The sequence below is a fragment of the Nyctibius grandis genome, chromosome 2, assembly GCF_013368605.1.
Source record: "Nyctibius grandis isolate bNycGra1 chromosome 2, bNycGra1.pri, whole genome shotgun sequence".
In the NCBI taxonomy this organism is placed as follows: domain Eukaryota; kingdom Metazoa; phylum Chordata; class Aves; order Nyctibiiformes; family Nyctibiidae; genus Nyctibius; species Nyctibius grandis.
Genome location: NC_090659.1, coordinates 38,470,837 through 38,494,757, shown reverse-complemented (window position 1 = coordinate 38,494,757; position 23,921 = coordinate 38,470,837). Strand labels below are relative to the sequence as shown.

Genomic DNA, 23,921 nt, shown 5'->3' with positions numbered 1-23,921 from the left:
TTCTTCAGAAAAAAAAAAAATTAATTTAAGCCTAAATGAAGTATCTAATAGCAACTTCAAATCTCTCAAATACAGCTTATAAATCACAGCTTATTAGTATTTTCAAATTCTAGGTCTCACTTCCTTTAAGTTTTTATCACATAGATATTCAGCTTTAGAATTTTTTTTTTCCCTACAGTATTTTAAAAACACAATTTTGGCAGCACAATGTTTACTTGCAGTCATTTACATGCCACTGTAATCGATATCAATATTCCCCAAAACAAGCAACAGAGCGTTTTACAAGCTTTCCCTCCTAAAGTTACTCATGGTGCTTTTCCAGAATCCAGGTTGACCAACATTGTTGTAATGATAGTCAGTAGAAATAGACAAACAACTAAAATGAAACAGATATTCAGCATTGCAGGCAACTCTCTACATTTGCATGTTCACTTGCACGTTAGTTATTGTTCAAAATAGAACAAGTCACAATTGCCTCATTGCATAAAAACCTTTTACGATGCTCAAAACTTTTTACTAATGCAGACAATGCTCTTCTATAGTAAAATAACTTGTGTTATTTTAATTGAGAGACAGTTGCCAGTAATACCATTTCTCATTATATCAACTATCTGTTTTTCCTTTGGAAGCCTAATTCTGAGTTACATGATTACTTGACAATCTCAGTTTTTATTTCTAATAAAACAGGTCCACATTTCCACAGATGTAGACAAAAGGGAAGCAAAGTAGACCAAGATATTTTATATGTAGTTTAGAAGAAACTATCAACTTTGGTGAGTACAGTTCTGAGTATTTGAATGCTTTGCAAATTAAGAAGGAATGTAAGTGGCTGTGTATTCTGTGGTTGCCCCTGAGTTCCCCTGCCAAACTCCATATTTGAACTTTTGCCTTTTTTCCTTTTTCTTAAAAATAAAAGGAAATAGAACTACTGCCTCACAAGTCCTTTTCTTCTCCCTCTTCAGTTTTCAAAGGAGCAGGAACCAAAAGAAAAGCACACTGCTTTGGTCCTAAGTTAGTACTCAGTTGAACCACACAGTGGCATCACAAGATACTATCAGTGCTGATACGGTGTTTTCAATTAACTTTCTTGGATAATGAAACATCTACATCAGTTCGGTAGTTCACAAGCTTCACTAATCTGCTTCTCTTCCAATCGTTTTTATTGATTTGTTATTATACAGAATACCTAAACAGTTTTTAGCACAAGATGGACTCTGCTAAGACAGATTATTTAGCAGTTATATTATTGATAGTGCAAATTTACCCCTTGGAATGATTTACATCTGTTTCTTGCCTAGAACAGAGATGTCAAAGATCAGATTAAGATGCTAAAATCTGACTGGTAATAACCAATTTCAGAACCTTAATGTAGCCCAGAACAAAAGAATATCCATTATATGTACTGCAAGCACACTGATTCAATTGTCATCACTATATTAATCTTCTATGACACACACATTCACTCCATTCTTTTCTTAATTTCATGTCCACATAATTTTCTCTTTAACATATACACCTTACTTGCCCTTGAATGCAAACTGCAAATCACTCAGTTAATTACTTGTGGAATAAAATTTTGTCCTAGATATACTGTACTACTACACACTACAATTTCTGTAACAGAAGAAACTGCCAGTAGGGCTGCAGGAGACAAGCATCTGTGTTCCTGACTTCAGCTACATGTGGAACTCTGCATTGGAGCCACCTACTGTGAACAACCCCTAGAATAATGGAGAGAAACTGGCAGTTCCAAAGGGTGACTCGGCCCCTCCTGATGATCTGACTGCACCCTGAAAAGGTACCTGAGGTGACTAGCTGAAATGCAGTCATGGAAGTTAAATAAAACTGGCACTAAAAAGCCCTAGAAACAAAGATGGCCCAGAATCAGTCTTCTGTACTATCTCTCTTGCTTCCCAAAAAAATTACAGTAAGTTTTCAACATCTTCCACATTTTACAACATATTGCTATTATGAAATTGCCCCTCCAGTGAAAGAGTATGTCTTTGCATACATTCAAGAAGGGTGAAGGAAGAGACCTCTTACGATGGCAGGCCCACAAATTTGATGCCAAATGCAAAGTTTACCTTTGTTCACCTGAGGACATTTCCAAATGCCACCAAGTTTTAGCAGCAAGTCTCACACTGAAACTCTGAAGGTCTCCAATTTACCTTCAAAAGTTCAAACTAGATTCTCTCTCCTATGCATATAAACAACATTGACAAATAGGTCAAATGCTTTAAAAACCTCCTATTTGCATGTTTCAGATTAAACAGATAAGGAAAAAATCTATTTTACCTACAAATCCCAACAAAACTCTTTTGAAGGAAATTGATACAGAAACAGTAGGTCACTATGAGCAATCCACTTAATTGTAAACAGATGTTTACCTCTTACACCAAGATACTACTTTTATTTCTCACACTTAGTTTTCCGATCTTTTTCATTTTCTTAAAAACCCTCTTTAACTGATCATTTTTAAATTTTACTATTATGACAATGTGATACCATACTCTCCTGAACTAGGAGATACCGGGAAGAGCTCCACTCTAAAATTCTACCATTGGCATATGATACAGAGAGTCCTGTTATATCTGCAGCATTAAAATTTTTCTCAACAGGAGGACTGTAAGATGCATGGAGGAGAGGTGTAGTCATTATTTATACTATTCATATGAAGGAAAGACAAGAATTTTTTGACAGCTTTTCATATAATGTTTATTCTTTTATATACATTTATATTTTGATGATAGCTTTGGGCTACACTTTCCAGCTTCCCTTTATATTTTATTCTCTAGTAAAGCCAACCTAATCATTATTGTCTACTCCCAGCATCAGTCTACAGCCAAGGAAACTATCAGAAAAATGACAAAAATAAAGCTAAGGTAAACGACAGAAGAAAGCAGGTGACGGCAAGGGACTATTAAAAGAAAATACCCTTTTAAACAATACTGAATAGGGACAGCGGACACCTCTTTGTGTCCTTCTATGTAAAAATATAGACAGACCTTAACTTACACAGAGGTAACTCCCTTTTTAACAAAAGACGTATGTTCAGAAAACATATGCAGGAAAAATAAAAAAAATCAGTACTTACAACAGGGTTTTTTGTGTCTGGGTCAAATTCTGTAGAATTTGCATCTGAAACAGAAGTTCAAAACAGTACATTTCCATTGTTCTACATGCACTACAAACTCATCATAACACTTCTGTGGCATTTTAGGGCTTGTCTACATTTAAGCTACAATCGTGTATGTTAAAACACATACTGCCCCACTTTTGAAGCAACCACAGGAAGCATATGACCTCAGTCACACGCGTACTCCCTTTCCTACTTCCCAAAACCTTTTCCTCTCAGCTCTGAGGTAGAAATTCACTGGTGAGCTAAATCTCTTCATACTACTACTGCAATGGCTATGGTTTGGCTACTCCAACTAATGAAAGCAAGTGAGAAAACCACTTCTCACTTTTTACTCATCACCACCTGCACACTCCAGAAAGAGACTAGAGGTGCACTGTAAGCACACTTTCCACTCCTTGGATCAAGAACCAGGTTTCAAGCAATCTGCATAATAAGAGTTCCTACTCCCTTGTACAGAAACGTAGCACAGGGTGCTTAGATGAAAATGATCATGTTGCAAGAGCTAAGTACCTAATGATCATAGGATCTATATAATAGTTCTAATAATAGATACACATTTCACATATAGAACAAAATTTCTTCTATGCAAATTATATTCACACTAGCATACGGAGCTCACCTTTCCAATTCAAACAGTTTCTTGCAAATTCCACAACTGCTAATTGCATTCCCAGGCAAACTCCTAGAAAAGAAAACAAAACGCCCAGGATTTAACAGGACAAAGAGCAGGAGTGACAAAGTAGTCGCTATTCTGTCTTAAACTTGACTGCTTAGATATCTTGGTACCCAGTGTATATACACAGACTTAGCAAAAACCTAAAACAAAAATGGCTGCTCAATGTAAAACTCACTTTTCGAACTTGGCACACTGTAAATACATGTGACACAATGATGTGCTTTAAGCCCTTTCAAAAATATTTTTGTCATCCCATCTATTTTACCAATAAAAAAAAAATAAAGACAAGACAAACAGAACCTGAAAGCCTGTGTATATCCCAATTAAAATTTTGCTTTGGCAACTAGTCAAAGTAGTCACATATAAAATTGTAAGAAACATGGAGTAGGAATCAAAGCTTCAGAGGCACTTACACGAACAGCACTTAGCTTATAGGACAGAGGGTATCTTTAGACTTTACCATAACAAAATACACCAGTAAACCAACAAAAATTTAATATAGCAAATGTGTCCAAAGACACCTATGTTTTCTGCACACTGTTTAATATCTATAATGATGCTGATTTAATTACAATGAGAAGCAAAGACTCTCCACATAAAATGTGAATAGAGCACATAAAACCTTTGGAGTAGGGATAGTCTTTTTCTTCCTTCCTTATGCAGTAGATGTAGTACATGACTATGACCCTGGGCATTAATTACAAGGCAAATATTCACAACAGCACACGTACTTCCCTAAGACAGGATCCTTCCCTAGTGTGTGTTTGTTGTTTGGGGTTTTTTTAATCAAATCAATTAGCTTGCTATACACCTCCAAAACACAGTAATTTCTGACTCTAATGATCTTACCAAGAAAAGGTTTCTTCTTTGTTCTTGCCCAGGAAATAGCTTGGAGTTTGCCTTCTGTTCCCCGAATTCCAAACCCTCCTGGCACCAGAATGCCACTGTAATCACAGCCATATATAAAGCAACCAACATGTAGAATCAAGCCAGCAAAGGAAGTCCATACATATTGAAGAAAGACTTTAGAGGTTATAACAAAGCAAGCACAATGCCTGAAAGGCGTGTGTTGTATGACCACTCACAATACACCCCACTTCTCATCTGACTAACCTCATGCTTCATGGCGAAATTCCTACTGTTCAAATACGTATTGCTTAAATAAACTAGCTACATACTCACTACTCTAGGATCTTAACATCACAACTTCATGTCTTCTAAGGAACACTGAAGAAATGAACGCATTTCAACAATAAACAACATCCCTTAACAAACAGAAATTGATAGCCTGACATTTACTAAGCTTTTATCTAACTACCTTTCACTAGGATGCATGTTGACAAAGAAAAATCTTTGACAACTGACCTGCACTGTAAAGAAATTCTAGCTACCTGCCCCCAAAACAAAACCCCAACCAAATAACTGCAACTTGTCTAAAGAGATTAAAGCAGAGTTTGATGATACAGGTTGATACTATAATTTGCTATGTCTGAAGCTTGTCACCAACCATGCACATCTATCCCTTTACGTAAGTAACGGAAGTTTAGATGCACTGAGAAATGATTTACTGAAGCATTTTTCATTGCATGAAATAATTATCATGGAGTGCATTTGGGATACAGAATACCCGATGCCACTTACTCTGCTTTGCACAGTTTGTGCCATGCCTGGTGATATTTCACGGAGTTCTCCGCTTCTGTAGAACGTTCAAGTTCTGTTGAATCTATGTACTAATAAAGAAAAACATGCAATGCAATAGTCTTTTCTTCCACAGAAAGAGCAGCACGCAGTATATAAGCAACTTTTTAACAGCATTAAGACAAACCTATTCGAGTTTCAAGTGAATTGCCCAATAAATCCATAACAACTTCACTGAAGACCCAGTATTTCCTCTGAAGACCCAGTATTTGCTCTAGTTGCAGCAATCTGTGCCCCTTTCTTTGCATGTAGCGCCAAAGCTCTGCCTGCTCTGGTCCTCCAGGTAAACAGACTTGGTGGAATGCTCATAGCTGTGTATCCAGGTTTTCTTCCTATGGAAATCAGGGCACCAATCAAAGGGTGGTGCTGACATCCTGACATCCAAATGAGATGTGGCCAGGGTGTTCACTTTCCTAGCTTTTGGGTGCCACAGTTTATCTAATCCTATCACAGACTGGATAAACCTTCATTGTCTAGCCTGTGAGAAAGGCATTCCTGGGGACTGACATGAAAGCATTAATTGTAGAGAAGAAGGCAGACTCATTATCTGTGTCCTACTAGAAATAGTGCATTAGAATCTCTACTGCCATTAATAAGCATGGCTCCTGAGGTACCACTAGAGCAAATGAGTGAGGCGGCTATGTACTGCACTGGGGACACAAAAGATCAGTTTGATTCTTGGTTTTATCAGTCATCTTCTCAGAATAACATAATTAATAGCATCCTGCTGTAGAGTTCATTCCCCATAAAAATGAGATCATCTGAAATGACAGAGTTCATTTCTGTTTGGAGAAATGAAACCAACAAGAAGATTGCTGGAAGTTTTCCAGATGGGATTGCCTTCTAGCAAACACCTTCTACTTTTTCCACACTCCAGAAGGCATCAAAAATACAACAGAAAAATACTTATGAATGTTGTTATTCTATACTAGTAGGATACTATAGGATAAACTAAAAGGACACTTTAACATGCTGGGAGGTTGGAAAGAGAAACTAATTACAGTTGAAGTTAATTGTGGTTTCTTTGCCAAACATATTGAGCCAGCACATTTATCACTTCAAGCAGCATCAACATTTCATCATTCAGATCTGCGGATGCTAGGTTATGAGCTGGATGCCACATACAATATTAAGCAGCTCCTTCAGAACACAGCATTATACGGAGAGCCTCTGGACAAAAACACTAAAAAGGAGGTTAGCACATGCAGGTAAGTACAGTAGGAGCCCTTGTCTGTTAACATTTGAGCACTGCACTGAAGCTCCAGCAATCATCGATTCAAATGCTTCTTAATGCAAACGCTCCACTGAACTTAAGACTAGCTGCACACAAAGCTAACTGTGCATTTGCAGACTTGACATCTTTTGCTTTTTTGCTAAAAGCAAAGTTATTTTGCAATCATAAAAATTTCCCACTATGCAGCTGCCAGTATAAAACACTATTTAGAGTGACAGAATCATGTAGGTCCAAAAGGGGCCTTAGGAGGTATATAGCCCAACCCCCTGCTCAAACAGGTCAAATTAGAGCAGGTTGCTCAGGGCCATTTCCAGTCAAGATCTGAAAATCTCCAGGCTGTTTCCACTTTCTTGTTTTTCATGCACACAGAAACAACTTTTTGGAGTATTTGCTCCACGATCATCCCAGGGAATGAGATGAGACTGACCATCTGCCATTTCCTCAGATCCTCCTTTTTGACTTTTTTTGAAGATTGGTGCAACAATTGCCCTTTTCTAGTCATCAAGAACTTCCCCAACTGCCATAACAGAACATTACCTCTGCTGTGCCTTACTTGTTGTGATTTACGACTCTGGATGACGGAAGAGATAAGTCCTGCGGAGGCGGGGTGGTATCTTTTCCTTGGGGCCAGCCTACATGTGCAACAACTTTGCAAGGCATTAACCATCCTCGTGCAGAAACGGGGTCATACAGTGGACACCACAACTAGGGGGGATCACGACCACCAGACACCCATTGGGGGACCACCGACTCATTTCGAGAACAATCTAAGACTACAAATGCGCAGGCGTCCCAATTAGCATAAGAAGCGAGCGGAGCGGGGAGACAAGAGGAATGTTACCACCCTCTCCTATCTCGCATGCAAATGACCTGAAGTATTTAGAACTTCCTGCTTCGGATGCTTGTGCGCTCCCGCCCCGCCTCCTGACGACCGATCCTGCAAGCGATTTACCAGAGGACTGATCCTGCATGCAATTTACCAGAGGAGCGACGCTGCAAGCAATTTACCAGGGGACTAACTCTACAAACAACTTACATCGCTGGATCCAAGGGTGGAGATAACTCTTTTTCTCTCTCATATTCTCTATCCTCTTTCTCTTTTTCCCTTTCTCTCTTTTCTCAGTGCCTTTAGAAACCCAAGACACTTATGACCATGCTACTTTCCCTGCATTAATAAGTTGTTCTTAATTTCATACCAGTTATTTGGTGTCGTTTCACCTTAATTTACTCCAAGGGATCTATGAACTAGTTGCAACCAGGTCGTAACACTTGGCCAGTCTGTATTTATCTGCATGATTCATTTTCTAATTTCCACAAGAATTAAAACTGCCTCACATGATGGGAACTAGTAGAGCATATTCAAAGTATTCTTGAAAGCAAAATCCAGAAATAGTCTTACCATTAAATCCAGTTTGTGATTAATTGCCAGCGCAGAGTGTTCCAGAGCCTTGAAAACAGATGCATAGCAATCACTTAGTTTTGTGTACTTGCCAACGAGAGCTATAGAACACACCTTCAGCAACCTTTCGTATCTGACAAAAACAAGTTTTTCAGTTATTACACCAACTTTCACAAAGAAAACATTTTAACAGTGTTTGCTTTTTCTTCAACTTCACAAAACATCTTCTGAAATCTCAAAACTGACAACGTTTTTAAACCCAGAGCATTCACAGGTGCTGATCAGCAGCACGCTACTGACCCTAGTCCCATTTGGTGACTTCAGAGCAGCTAAAAACGTAACTTGAATTATAACACTTCTAAAAAAAGCAGGGGAGTTAGAATACCTGTCAGCCATTTTCTTCCATTTCACTAGAAGATCACTTGGTTGGTCATCAATAGGTAAATTTAACCTCTGTTTAAAATACTTAATAATGCCTTGCTCCTCCAACAGGATTGGCACTCGGTAAGTGGAAGAAACATCATGGATAAATATCACCTAACAAAAAAAGGCATAACATAAAGGACTTACCTAAAATTTTTTTCATAGGAAACATACATTCTATTTTTTGTATACTACATGTGTTTTGTGTTCTACGTACATTCTAATTTTTAAATACTTTTCTTCTGAATGAGCAGGATAGCACGGCCAATATTTAAGGGTCCACTAATTCTACTTGGAAAAAGTTACCCAAAAGGTAAAAATGGATTTCACTTCTTCATCGCACCATCATACTAAAGTAGCTTGTCAAGCCATTCAACGCATCAGTTTTAATACAAACATCTGGCCTCATCTTTCTCCCTCTCTCACAAACTTGAAGAATATTAACTGGGAAAGAAAGAACACAAATGTAACCTAACAAAACAGACCCAATTAGGTTGCAATGAAGTCTCAGGAAGGCTTTTAACACTGTCTCCTGTAAGATCCTCATAGACAATCCGTTCATTTATGGGCAGGATGAGCAGTGAGGAAAATTGGCAGAATGGCTGGGCCCACAGGGTGATGATCAGCAGCACAAAGTCTAGTTGAAAGACAGTAAACTAGCAGACTACCCCAGGGGTCAGTACTGGGTCCAGTCCCATTTAACATCTTCATTAATGATCTGGATGATGGGGCAGAGCATTCCTTCAGCAAGTTTTCAGATGACACCGAAGTGGCAGGAGTGGCTGATACACCAAAGGGTCATGCTGCCATCCTGACAACATGCAGAAGAAATGGGCTGACAGGAACCTCGTGAAGTTCAACAAGGGGAAGTGCAAAGTCCTGCACCTGGGGAGGAACAAACCCAGGCACCAGTACATGCTGGAGGCCACTCACCTGGAAAGCAGCTTGGCAAAAAAGGATCTTGGTGCCCTGGTGGACACCAAATTGAACATGAACCAACCAACAGTACCCTGGACTGCATTAGGAGGAGTGTTGCCAGCAGGTCGACAGAGGTGATCCTTCCCCTCTACACAGCACTGGTGAGGACATACCTGGAGTACTGAGTCCAGGTCTGGGCTCCCCAGTACAAGAGAGACATGGACATACTGGAAAGAGTCCATGGCCCACAAAGGGCCATGAAGGTGATTAAGGGACTGGAGCATCTCTCATATGAGGAAAGGCTGAGAGTTGGGACTGTTCAGCCTGGAAAAGAGAAGGCTCAGGGGTTGGGGGTGGAAAATCTCATCAATGTATAGAGAGAAGGGTGCAAAAAAGATGATGCCAGGCTCTCTTCAGAGGTGCCTAGTGACAGGACCAGAGGCAGTGAGCACAAACTGAAACACAGAAGGTTCCCTCTGAACATCAGGAAACACTTTTTCACTGTGAGGGTGACTGAGTCCTGGCACAGGTTGCCCAGGGATCTTGTGGAGTCGCCATCCTTGGAGATATTCAAAAACTACCTGAATAATCGTCCTGGGCAACTGGCTGTAGGTGGCCTTGCTTGAGCAGGGGGGGTTGGACCAGATGACCTCCCTTCCAACCTCAACTATTCTGTGATTCTATGACAGCAAATAAATGGGAAAGGTGGATTGAAAAGATTGATCCCGTTGAGATTGTAAACCACTGTTCTAGACACAAAAAACCCTGTAGCTTCTTCTCTATTGGCATTGCACATAGCTCCAGGAAGAAGACTGACGATGCATCTAATCCTTCAGTTCACAAGAAATCCAGGATCATTCTAGGGAATAAACAGATATGTGGCCAGTAACTTCTGAAAGCCAGAAGCAGTTCATTGATTTCAAGACATACAGGGGACTTAAGAATGGCTTTGCAGAATTCTGATGAATACAGTTATGAAAAGGAAAAAAAAAAAAAATAAGGTTGCAACACAGTATGGCACCTAGCAGCACCCGAGTTCAGTCCACTGGGTCTAACTGCCAGGGACACACCTATATTACACAATGCAGTGCTGTGGATAGACATTTAAGCTAGCCAAAACAGCACAAGAAGAGTGCAGCACTCTGCCTGGGATCATATACTCAGCTTCTCCTGAAAGCTGTGGCTGGTACAACTATTGAGCTTCTACCCTAAAAGACAGAACTCTGGAAAAAAAAAAAAACAAACAAAAAAACAGTGTGATGAAAACAGCTCTCTCCCTGCCAGGGAGCTCTTAGGAAAGTTCAGTTATGCATTGGACTCTTTGTCTGGTTAGACTGGCGTAACAACTGCAGTTGGAATCTGAATATGTACATGCTTACACATGGCCTGACACTGCCAGAAAAGCACATATTTTTGTTTGATCACTTCCAGTTGTCTCTTTCTGGCTGAAGAGGAACCACAAAGGCATTTCTGAAGGATTTTCCAGAAGCTAGCTCAAGGGTGTTGTCTTCCACAGATAGTAAGATGGAAGGAAGAGGAAGGGGCGGTGAGGGGAGTAATGGCCACACTGCCCTCTATGTCCTCATCTGGAATCTTACTATAAAAAGTTTTTTCTTACACATTTGCAGAGAGAGAGGTCAACACTGATACGTATTTGAAATACAGCACAACTGTTGGCATCAAAATGCTCACTTGCAAAAATATTAAAGAGTATTTGATTTATCAAAATTAATATTTTAATAGCAATTAATCACAAACTATTATGGCCAAAAAATCACACATGAATTATAAAAGGATATATAACTACACAGTAGGTGTTCTAAGCACGTTAAAGGGCATGAATAGCCCATTACATATTATCACAGTAAGAGTGTTCATGTGGCTGTGATGATCGACAGACATAAGCAAAACCCCTAGCTTTACCCACACTTCGTTCATCCATTATTACAACCACCTGAGATGATTTATGGATAATAACCAACCATAGCTTGAAACTGCACAGTTTTCACAACTATGTATAGCAATTAATCACGCACACAAAATCTATTCCTTTTATTAACTTTTGACGTAATGTGCATTTAAATTGTTTCACATAAAATTTAACATATAAACTCCCAATAATTTTGAAGTGTTATAGTGTACACGACAGCAAGATAAAAATTGTAACAACAATTATACATTCATGAAATAGTATGAAGTTGAAAACAGAAATGCACAGAAATATTTGTATGCTTACCCACATGTTTAAACAATGACAAATAAAATATTAAAGTACTCACCTGCTCAGGCTCCACATGGCAAAACATGGAAATCTTTTCCTTCACTGCCATTTCTATAGGTTTTGCACTTCTGCAGACAATCTGTCATAACAGAAGGAAAAATCTTAAATATTTACTAGGCAAACCAATAGAAGATTCTCAATACTGTTCATGCAGAACTTAATCTCCTTTGGAAGCACAGCACAAACAAATGTACCTTTTTTTCTCTTTCCCTCTTTTGGAGTTCTATAATATATCACAGCTCACAAATATCTGCTAGTAAGGCAGAAGTAAAACAGTCACCTGCCCACACTGACTCACTTTTATTAATCTTTCTTTGGCATTCTCTGTAATACTGCTTCCTCATGTTCTCTTTTCTTGTAGCTACTATTGTAATACTCTTTACCTGAAGTCTAGCAGCTCTGTAAGTTTGAATAATATGATGAATCAAAAGAAATACTGTGATCTTATCAGCTAAATTTAGAGCAATAATACTTAGCTTACATGCATGTTTTCTAGTATTTCAGTCCTTCAGCACCTTTTTCGTAATTCTTAATTTGCACATCAGTATAAAAAGAAGGAGGCTGAAGATGAGAAAACTGTTTCATAATTTTGTGTGTTTTTTCCTACTGCAACTACTCCACTATTATTTTGCTGATACATGTAAAACCCAGGAATTTTAGAAAATATTTATAATTTTTACCAATAAAGAAAATAAGCACATGTTTTGGTATTTGTTGGAAGTGGGTTTTTTTGCAGTATGTAACTTCAGGCAACTAGCTCAAAATGCAGAACTGCTCTATCAATGTGCCTATTGATTACTCAGTCTCTACCTTAAGTTATTTTCAATCCTGAAAGTATAACAGCAAGCAGGATGATCCTGTTAAAAGATTAATCCATTATTTCCACATCTTTCTAGCAAATGCAACTACTTAATGTATTAATCCCTTTTCTGTTCAGAAACTTGTTGCTGATAGTTGATCACTGCGCTAGAATGTAGCTTAGCTACACTGATATTGATGAAATCTAATTAACTTCCCCTACCCTTGCAAGAAATTCTAGAAATAGAAAAATAACGCCAAGTACAATGGAAAAGTAGTGCACATTCTAATTATCAAAAAATAATTATGGAACAATTTGCACATTCTATTCAATTAAGCACAATTTACACTTAAAAATTGCGTACTGTTTGAAGACTTAATTCATAAACCTTGACAGTATAAGTACATGATTAAATCCACTGTGAAATCTATCATCCATCTTGCTGAGACAAATTTGAAGTTAACGGAGTCACAGAAATCAAAAACATCAGAATCAGCATAAAAATACAAGACTACAATAGCAGTGGCAGAAATGCATCTCAAACACAATACAAAGAAGATGAGGAACAATTCAATTGAACAGGGCAGCGCTGACAAGCGTATAATCAGTTTTGAAAACGCTGTAACAGAGTCCATTAAATCTGCAGATATAGCGTATTCAGTAAGCGTTTAGAACACCCCATGGAGAACAGAAAGGCTCCTGTACGTACACAGCTGAGACTGGCCCAGCATGCCACCTTGGGGAAGCCTGGGACCAGACAGTGAGGCAGCAGGTATTAAGAACAGGTCTAGCCAAGTTTAGATCAGGCAGCCTGGCAGCATAGCTTATGAAGAAAGCCCTCCGGACTGCTGTTCTAGGAGCTTCCCCATGTGTTGTCTTGGCCTTGGGCCCCTGCCTAAGAGAGCAACAATTTAAAGATTTTCTTGAAGCAGTGCCCAAGCAACTTTACAACAGCACCAAGAGGCTTTGCTCAGAATGTAATCTCTCTGTACTTTAGTGGTCAACAGCAGCAGTTTAAAAGAAAAAGTACTGTGCTTCTGGCAGTCCCAGAACTGCCCCAGGCAAGAACTCAAGATGTGAGAAAGTGACTAGTCTTTTTTGCTTTTATTACACACACACACACACTTAACAGGCTTTTAAAAATTAATTTGGAAAAAAAAAAAAAAGTCAGACACTGGCAATTATCTTAAAGGCCTTCAAAAATCACATGCAACTTTCCATACGCAATTAGCACCTCAAGAGGGATTTTGAAATTTAGGCCCTGAAGCTTGGAATATAGAGCAACATTGCATTAAGGAAAGTCTTTCCCTCTACAAGCTCATTACAGTTACCAGGTCACAACAATCTGAAGCTAACTAACACATCCTTCACATATCCTACTTATAAAGCCATTAGTTTTGTAGTTATAAACATGCTTTTTGATAAATGTAAAATGCAAGAGTTAAAGAAAATATCAGAAAGAAGCACAACACAAAATTTAGTTGTGTGATGATCCTTTTAAGAATCATTTTTCCTTTTTGAGGATATAAATATTATACAGAAGTAGTGACTATTCTCACTATGCTTTCATTTCTGAGAAGAGCTAGGAAGCTTTTTCTCCCAGTGGACTTTATGTGAATGAAAAGTGCTCAACAACTTCCAGGATCAAGTATGGAAAATATTCTTTGACTTAACAAGCAGCCTCACAGAGAAGAGCAAAAATTGTCCTTTTCTGTTCCTGAAGCAGACCTAGAAATAGAGTGTGCCTTCAGCTGTACCAGCTGCAGCTCAGGAAGATATGACCATAAGTTTGAACTGGGGTTGTACTGGCATTTGTGCTGTCCTGGCTTCAGTGCTATCAGCACTTGACCAAGCAGATTAAAATCTCCAACAGCAGACAGGTATCACAACAGAGAGCTGCAATCTACTTATGTCTCCTCTCTGCTCCCAAGGAGAAGTGCCAGGGAGGCAAACACTGCATCCAGGGAATAAGCACATACTCATTACTAGAGTACTGAGGAGAAAGAATGGAAGGAGTTGAGCATTTGTCATCATTTGCCAATTGGCATGAGGTGAAACTTGCTGGCTGTAGGTTCACTATACTATGTGATATAAGAAGGGATTGAGAGCAGCCCTGTGGAGAAGGACTTGGGGGCACTGGTGGAAGAAAAATTGGACATGACCCTGCAATGTGCACTCACGGCCCAGAAGGCCAAACATATCCTGGGCTGCAACAAAAGAAGCATGGCCAGCAGGTTGAGGGAGGTGATTCTGCCCCTCTACTCTGCTCTCGTGAGACCCTACCTGGAACACTGTGTCCAGCTCTGAGGCCCTCAGCACCGGAAAGACATGGCCCTGTTGGAGCGGGTCCAGAGGAGGACCACAAAGACGATCAGAGGGCTGGAGCACCTCTCCTATGAAGACAGGCTGAGAGTTGGGGTTGTTCAGCCTGGAGAAGAGAAGGCTCCAGGGAGACCTTATTGTGGTCTTTCAATACTTAAGGAAAGATGGGGACAGACTTTTTAGTAGGGTCTGTTGCAACAGGACAAGGTGTAATGGTTTCAAACTAGAAGAGGGTAGATTCAGACTAGATATAAGGAGGAAATTTTTTACAATGAGGTGGTGAAACACTGGAACAGGTTGCCCAGAGACGTGGTAGATGCCCCATCCCTGGAAACATTCAAGGTCAGGTTGGCCAGGGTTCTGAGCAACCTGATCTAGGTGAAGATGTCCCAGCTCACTGCAGGGGGGTTGGACTAGATGACCTTTAAAGGCCCCTTCTAACCCAAACCGTTCTAAGATTCTATGAAAGAACTGGAGGAACCTTATTTTGAAGGTTCACCTACACGTTTTATGTTTCCAAACAGGAATATTTTTAAAGGCTGTACTTCAAAGGTAGGATTGCTGCTTCTTAATCATGCATAAAAAAAAAACTTGTGATGGAATGTCAGAAGACAGAATCATTCTAGGTCTTCCCACAAAGTAAAATGAGACTTTAGATTATTTTTAGCAGTGCAGAATGATTTTTCTGCAAAGATACCTTTACAAGAAGAACATAGCTACAGTCCCAAGATGTTGCAAGGAGTTAATGAATTAAGTTAACTTAGAGTGAATTTGAGTAATTTGATTTCCTGTGGCTTTAGTGAAGCAGTGCAGCATATATGTTGCATTTCTTCTAAAATTCTTGTCTCTCATGGGATACTAAGGCTTATTCTTCGAACACAAGTTATGCAAGGACACTTCTAGATGACCTGTAAATAAAAATCTGTATTCATTGACTCACCAAATCCGGAGACAAGCCTAGACCCCTCAGTGCTCGAACACTGTTCTGTGTTGGTTTTGTCTTCTGTTCACCAGTGGCGTTAGGCTGGAAAGACATATTTTGAAAGCTCAAATAGCAACTAACATCTACTAACAGAGCAGTTACAGGTTAAAAGAAAAAAAGTCATTGCATAACATTTGCAGGAAGTAAGCATATCCAAACAAAGCCACAATATGTCAGAAACAGAAATGGCACCACTGTTACTACTTATATAAGAAGCTCTGTGAAGAAACCACAGGGCCAAAATTCAGGTCAGGTTTATTTTGTTTTTTCTTTCAAAGAAAAAGTTGCAATATAATTGACTCAGGTAGAAGAAGAATAATATTCCAAAAGTTGGAATTTGCTGATAAATGGAGAATGTCCAACATAGCACAAAGCCTTCAGTGACTGTCCTTGGAAATAATAAAGATGTAGTAAATAATTCTGTTCTCAAATACAGAGAATCAATCCTATCAATTGCTGATCAATCCTCTGATCCATAGCTGCATGTGGTTAATAATTCTCATTTTATCTGTATAAGGTGCAATCATATCATGACCAACTTTTGCTTACCAAAATCTCCCCAGTGAATAGTTACCTCTTAAAAGAATAAGAAAGCTATTTGTAGGTTGAAGTAAAATTTAGAGCTTAAATGGAAAAATACTTTTAGCCCTGTAGAAAAAGTTGTAGTCATCTTGACTGGAAAACCACTGTACATTGAGGAGTTAGTGATCCACCTAAGAGTTCACCTGAGGAGGCCCAGGCCCATGCTGCACAAATCCCCTGGAGCTCATTTTAACAGAGGAGCCTGCAGGCAGCTCCCACTCAGCACCTGCATGGCCTTGCCTTCACCTAGGGATGCGGCAAGAAGTGCTCCTGAGAACACCCTTTCTGTTTGACAGGAAAAATGATACCGTTGTTTCCTTGTAATAAAATTATCTAATAGCTCAAATGACCGAAATAGCAGAATCTGTTCTATGGATGTGGTCTGCCCAGCATGCTGCATGTCAGGATCATTCAACACTACACCACCTGGGGGTCCCACCACCTAAAGGGACGCAGGATCATTTATACCATTCTCTCCTTATGGTGTTAGCTCTAACAAATAGAATTTTAAACAAAACCTCAGAGAGTCTGAGTGCCTTTCTTACTGGGTTCATAATGTACCAGCACCTTCCACTGCAAAGCACAACTATATTTAGCCTTCTAGATAAATTAGCGTTGATAAGGGTTTTTTTGGTAACTTAGAACATTAAAACAGATTCTCACATCAATAAAGCAGTTATCAAGGCTTTTATTTACCCCATTGTGGCTGGGTTTCAGATCTCTGTCTCTAAAGCCCTCCACCATGAAAGAGTTAATTAGGCAAGTAAGCAAATATGAAGCCCAATATAGAGTAAAATCTATTTTATTAATTTTAGTAACTTACCTGTGGTACTAGACTAACATGGATATTACAGAAGTTCTCCCTTTTTGCTTTGAACTGAAACTGTCTAAACGCTTCAACAAACGGCATTCCTTCGATGTCTCCAATGGTTCCACCCAGCTGAAAAAGAAAGCTTGGATCTGTCAGAGTGGCAGAAAGCAAAAACAAAAGAAAAAAAAAAAAATCTACCTCTTACATGTTCAACAAGTTTTCTGAAAGTATTATCTTTAAGAAATTGACAATTGAAATTTGCAGGCATACTCTGCAAAGAATCCTCATCTGTTCTGTGCATTTTCCTGTGGAAAACATAAAACAATTCTCCAGTTCTGTTATACTCACAACATACACATAAGCTTCCCATGGGAAGATGTGTGGTACTACTGAATAATACACATTTTCACACGATTTTCACTGCCTTCAAAGTGGTGAAAAAGTAATCAACAGGTAAGCTGATGTGAAAGTTTTCGTACAGAAAAACTTTATTTTCCTGTCTACCAGAATAATGAACAGTTGCAACAAACAAGATACAGACATTTAGCAATATTATCATAGTTTTCCAACATCAATAAATGCCATACGGACAATACGAAACAGTATTTTGTATTATAAAACTTTAAATATATTACCAAACCAAGACCCAAGACTAAAGTCCATGATAAAACTTATTTATGAAGACAGAAATTAGATGTCTTTCAAAGACACAAAGAGCTGTAGTAGACTAAGTGCTGAATAAAGCAGTGTTTAGCACGTAAGTTTTGTGAAGTAGTTGTATTTCAGAATGATCTTTCTGTGCCACCAAGTGGCTTTTGACAGAACTGCATATTTGTCTTCATTCAGTACCAGAAAAGCTTCTGACAATTACATTTGTATGGGACACACATATTCAGTCCAACTACTTCAGGATTTTGCCATGGAAAAACATTACAATTACCCCTAGAGTCCTGAAGAAAAATATTTTTATCAAGCTGGAGCTATAACAAAAAAAAAAAAAATACCCTCACATGAAGGTAACAGAAAATTAAGCTTGAAGTTAAAGGACTGGCAAGCTCATCACTTATCAATATTCTTGTGCAACATCTGTATTTACTGTCTTTACATTTGTTTTAAAAGAAAAGTTTGACTCTCACTGTGCACATCATAAAAAAAGATCTATAGATATATCAACAAGTATTTTACTCAAGGCAGATTCTTCTGCATAAGAAATACTGAGTAATTCTGTGGCCTGGGTCACAAAGTTTTTTTACACTATTGATTACGGTGGTCGCTTCTGGTATTAAATCTACGACATATTCTTCTGTCAAATTCTTAGGTATAACCTTTTTCTGTATTTTCCACTGTAATAGTAATACTAGCAATTACTGACTGTGTTTCCTCCAGTTGTCTCAATGCCCTACTAAGGGTGGCTAAAACTCATTATTTCCTTTGTGCAGAACATCAGCAGGTTAAGTGATCAACAAAGTTACCTCCAGAGACCTTAAAAATAACACCAGAAAATGGGAAAGTAACATACGGTGTTTAAATACATTCCTGTAAACATTACCATGAGCAACAAGATGGACATTTGAAGACATATGGAAAGCTAGAATGTTATAGGCTCTCCTACTGACCATAGGAGATTCAGATATTACACAAGTTTTCTCAACACAATTAACAGTATATAGCTTCAGTCAAATGTCTGTATCTTGGACCAGATAACTCACGTTACAGTAACTGGCTGCTTTAATCTTATAAATTAATAAACTCTTAAGCAGCTCAGTTTCAGCAGTATTCTAGAAGGGATTTAATCAAGTAAAGAGAAGCTGTAGGGATAAGACCATGCCTATCATTTTCAGAACAAATCAAAGAATATAAAACATGTCCTTGCATTGCTGCTCTCCATAAAACTTCAGCCTGACCTTTTTACAGTAAGCATAAAGAGAAAGCATGCTAGTTCTTTGTGTTCACTGCGGATATATACCCTAAAAGGTTCCATACTTGCCTCAATTACACAAATTTGTGGCTCTTTTCTGTCATCATCCACTGGAACTTTTGCCTGATTCATCACCCATTCCTGAACCGCATCGGTGATGTGTGGAACAACTACAAGACAAAACCACAGGCAGCAAGCATATCTTACTTTAGGCCCATATAACAGGTTTTGCATGCAACAGGGGGAAAATGAGCAGAAAGTCAAAAGGAAGCTAGTAGCTCCTTTTTCTGTTCCTCCTTTCCTTGAACCCAGAAGCCTAACATTACAGGAATATGCCCATACGTCCTGGGAAGGAGAAAGGAACAAAATGATGCAGCAAGGAGCAGCTTGTTGTAGCTGATCACTTTTGTGACGACTGAATGGACTAGTATCCCACAGAATTAAAAATATCACCTTGAACGGTTTTTCCCAGGTAATCACCATGTCTTTCTTTATTAATGACATGCTGATATATCTTTCCAGTGGTGATGTTGTTATCTTTATAGAGATTGATGTCCAAAAATCTCTCATAATTTCCCAAATCTAAGTCAACTTCTCCACCATCATTCAATACAAAAACTTCACCTGAAAAATGACAGTGAAAACAGACAGAAAAGCAATAAAATAATCAGAAATTATTAAACACCCAGCAGGAATACCACAAGCATCTTAAATTGAAGAAATGTTTTTTTAAAATGACATATCGCAACAACGTATCAATAAAGCCCATGCTCAATCTGCGTTGTCATTCTGTGTGACATAATATCCGAGTCATTACTTTTACATCGAATGCCTATCCCTCAGTCACGTATAATTTTGCAAATAAATTTAAGTTATATTGTCAAAATATTTAAGTGACTTAAACTATTTAACCAGCATTTCAACAGCATGCTACAATCCTTGATTGGAAGAAAACAATCTCCAGGAATCATAAATCAGCAACAAACAAAACATTAATTTACACATGGAAGCGAAAAACTGGGCTTTTATAAGCATGAATTATTACACATGTCCAAAGTGTTTCACTATAAATTCTTGTTGTTCAGATTTAGTTTAATGATTAAGGCTTGGATCAGGAGTAAAGTTATGATGGACATAAATGCTTCTTCAAACGTGATCACTGTTTCTTATTCAGTTGTTTCATCTTGTATATTTAGTTCCCTATGTCCACAGCGAGGGTTATTTCTGACCCTGAAAAATCTAATGAAAATATCCTTCAGATTCAAAATTTTCTTAGACCTCTAAAGAGTCTCTAAATTCTGAATCTAGTCAACTTCTGAAGGAACTAAAGTTGCTAGATCTTGAGGTAAGGCTGGAAAGCTTTTCAGAAGAACCATAAAATATTTTGCCATGACCCAATGAATCAACAGCTAAACAAGTTATGGGACTAATGCACAAGAAAAGAAATAGAAGCAATCCCCCTGAAGGTATAGTGTGAACTACGGAAATATATATCCCACCAAGATACAACACTCCACTTCAATGAACAGTTCAACAAAAATACCACAATGTGTACAACCGAGTGGGAGATTTATGCCTGATCCTGTGAGACACTGAGTACCTCCTCTCTACCAAGTTATCATTTAATCCAACAGACACAGAGTGGAACCAACATTTCTCATAAGCAGGCCTTGGAAGAATAAAAAAAAATATATTGTCAAAAAACCTCTTCAGTTAACTGGAAATCAACGAATTAAAATCCTTTGACTCAATTATATTTCTGCTAAAATGTTAGCAAAAGAGGCTTGACATTCTGGCCTGTGTGAATTTCTACTTACTACCCAGCAAGCCAGTGTTTCTTCACAAGCAGTAAGAAACTCTTAACTGAAAAGAGGAAAAAAAAAATATATGGGAATTACATGCCATAGTATCCCCTCTCCCCTATACCTGATCCAGGGGAGGAATACATCTTCACAATCTCAAGTCATTGCAGGAGTCTTACCACCAAAAGTAAAGGCAGAACTTCCCCAGTCAACTGCCTAAGTAGCATCAGATGTGCTTCTGAAAGTGCAGGACTACTGGATTACTTAAATTTGGCTTTTTAAGAGAGGTCTGATGTGCTGTGCTCCTCCTCCACTTAAAAAGCAAAGTGGTCTTTTTTCAGTTCAGGAGATACACATTTATCTCCAGTTTCAAAAATTTTGGTCCACACTAAAAGTAAGCAGACAAAATCTGACAAATAAAAAGAATTAGAAACTGGCTGAAGGTACTTTGGAACTTTGAAAACCACTGTTTTGAATAAACGTACGAGCAACAAGCCAGACAACTGAAGGAACATTCAACATAAACGCACGTCAGACTGTCTTGTAGCTCATCAGCAATGTAGTCAATACAACTAACGTAGCTTAGAGAACTAACCAACCAAACTACTTTAAAATGATATCACTAGTTGGCTCTCTAAGCTTAACTGATGGTTTTGACTAGATCCTCATTGACTAAAATAAGAACTTAATCCAGCTCTCATGAACACACTTACTAGAAGGCATTGACACCTGACACCCACGTAACAGCATTCACAAGTAACTGTTGAGGACTTGAGTTTCAAATAAGATCTATAGTACTATTCCAATTTTTTTTTAAATCAAGTTGAACTGAGATAGGATTAACTGAACAAGGCCTAAAGCTAGGATTTTCCCAACAAAGTGGTATTTTATAGAAAGGAATTATCTACATCATAAAAGGTATCTTCAACAAACAGGGCTGCTTCTCTGCTTTACTTAGGAGCTGACAATGCCCTTGAGGACACATAAGAAGGAACAAACTTGCATGGAGAAATAGATATAAAATAACTACCATAATATTTAAAAAAAAAAAACAAACACCCAAACAACAAACCCCACACACCACATTACTGTGACCTATACAAGTAGTTATGCGAACACAGGAGGAACAACCACTGCCCTTCATACCATGTTCATATGGTGAAAAGGTTCCAGCATCTATGTTTATGTAAGGATCAATTTTGATTGCAGTGACACGTAGACCACAGGATTTCAGTATGGTGCCAATGCTGCTTGCAATGATCCCTTTGCCAATGCCTGAGATGACACCACCAGTTACCAGGATGTACTTCATCGGAAAATCCAGCACAAGCACAAGATCTCGAGCTGGAAATCTAAAATGACAAAGATGTAGATTTAATGACTGCAAATTCACGTTAGGGAAAAACACAGCCTCGGTATGCAAAGAATCTAAGTTGAAACAACCTGCAGAAACAGACAACAAAATGACCACTTTGGAATCTGGGAGTTAGGATTCATCTCTCCCAGCTTATACACCAATAGGTAAGCTAAGCACTCTAAGTCCACTCCACTCTCAGCGGAAAAACAGATACCATTTTGATACACTGCCCTGTGGAGGTGCCAAAGAGGCACAGTTCATCCAACTTATTCCTCTCCCATGACAGGAAAGCCAGCTAACTTTAGAACCACAAGTCATGCAAGATGAATCTCACCCTGGATTCTTTCCAAATTAAAGCAGCTAGTAATTTCAGACGTGCTTTGAAGAAGTTAGCTCAAAGATTGTTCATTGCTACATAGCCAGAACACTCACATTCTCTACCCAGTAGCTTTACCTTCAAAAATAGTGATTGCATCTTCAAATATCTATTAAAATCAAAATGTTATACCATCCACCCCATTTTCAGCAGCTTTCACTTCTCCAACTTACAGTGTATCAAGTATTTCACCAAGAGTCTTAAAGTACCCTACAGATCAATAGAACATGAGACCAGGAAAAAAAAACCACACTGAAACAAAATGTCCATGTTTATACTACAGCACACTACTGCTCAAGAGCCTAGAGTCCTTTGTTCACCTGCCTACCCATTCTCTCTCTCCAAGTCATTACAGTGAGGAAAAAAAATCAGAAAAAGAATCATTTAGCATCTCTGGACTATGATACAGGGTAAGAGTTGATGCTGTTCTAGAAAACAACATCGTATCTGTTTTAAGTTTCAGATTTAAAGAAACATCTGATGTTATGACATTCATTAGCGTCATGCATTCAGAACAGCAACTCTGGACAGAGCAGCTCCGAGACCTATGTCATGGCCAACTTGTCAGTCTCTGCTTCCCTGTCTAGACCAAGAAATAAATGGTTCTTCACCACAGGGAACTATGAGTACTCACAAACACTATACCCTGCAGATAGAAACATGATAGTTAATGCATATTATGGTGCTGATTGATCGGATACAACATCGCGTTTCACAGCGCTCTGTAACAGTACCAGCATACGCAACAATGGCTATTCAGATCCAGAAACTTCCTCTCTTTAAAATTTGGTTCTATATAAGAAACCTGGAAAAAAAAAAAAAAGAACTTGCTATGAACTAGGAGATTCAAATATGATACTAGGCAAATCACATGATCGGGGAAGGGATGAAGAATCTAATAGATGCTAATATGTCTATGACACTTTCTACCGTGTAAGAGCACAAAGGGTAAGGGATCCAGAGCTATTAAAAAAAGATGATGAGGAATTCTGATAATTACTATCCTATCACATCGACTGCTGTTGATGTTGTCCCTGCAACTCACCCCCTTTACCTGGCTTTCACACAAACATAGATTTTGCCACCATTTCCTGCTCACCCCATCCGAAAGAGGATGATGTGTGTATCCCATCCATAAGTTGCATTCACATTACATTCAGGCAGCGGTGGAGGCTAACGACTGGAATAATTTTTTAACAATGAC

The 23,921-nt window shown here is 38.6% G+C and overlaps 1 protein-coding gene across 2 annotated transcripts in view; it reads right to left on the bottom strand.

Annotated features, from left to right (window-relative positions):
• CTPS2 (CTP synthase 2) overlaps positions 1–22,299 on the bottom strand; it is a 73,435-nt gene extending 51,136 nt beyond the window's left edge. For both annotated transcript variants that reach the window (XM_068425525.1, XM_068425526.1), the window contains exons 1-12: positions 22,131–22,299; positions 19,636–19,806; positions 19,252–19,352; positions 17,277–17,393; positions 15,830–15,913; positions 11,767–11,847; positions 8,532–8,683; positions 8,147–8,279; positions 5,457–5,545; positions 4,665–4,759; positions 3,759–3,821; positions 3,095–3,138 (exon numbers count right to left, since the gene is read on the bottom strand). In XM_068425525.1, the coding sequence (XP_068281626.1) occupies positions 3,095–3,138; positions 3,759–3,821; positions 4,665–4,759; positions 5,457–5,545; positions 8,147–8,279; positions 8,532–8,683; positions 11,767–11,847; positions 15,830–15,913; positions 17,277–17,393; positions 19,252–19,352; positions 19,636–19,806; positions 22,131–22,296 (1,296 nt within the window). In that variant the 5' untranslated portion in view covers positions 22,297–22,299. The remainder of the gene's footprint in view (positions 1–3,094; positions 3,139–3,758; positions 3,822–4,664; positions 4,760–5,456; positions 5,546–8,146; positions 8,280–8,531; positions 8,684–11,766; positions 11,848–15,829; positions 15,914–17,276; positions 17,394–19,251; positions 19,353–19,635; positions 19,807–22,130) is intronic.
• Between the last annotated feature and the right edge of the window lie 1,622 nt (positions 22,300–23,921).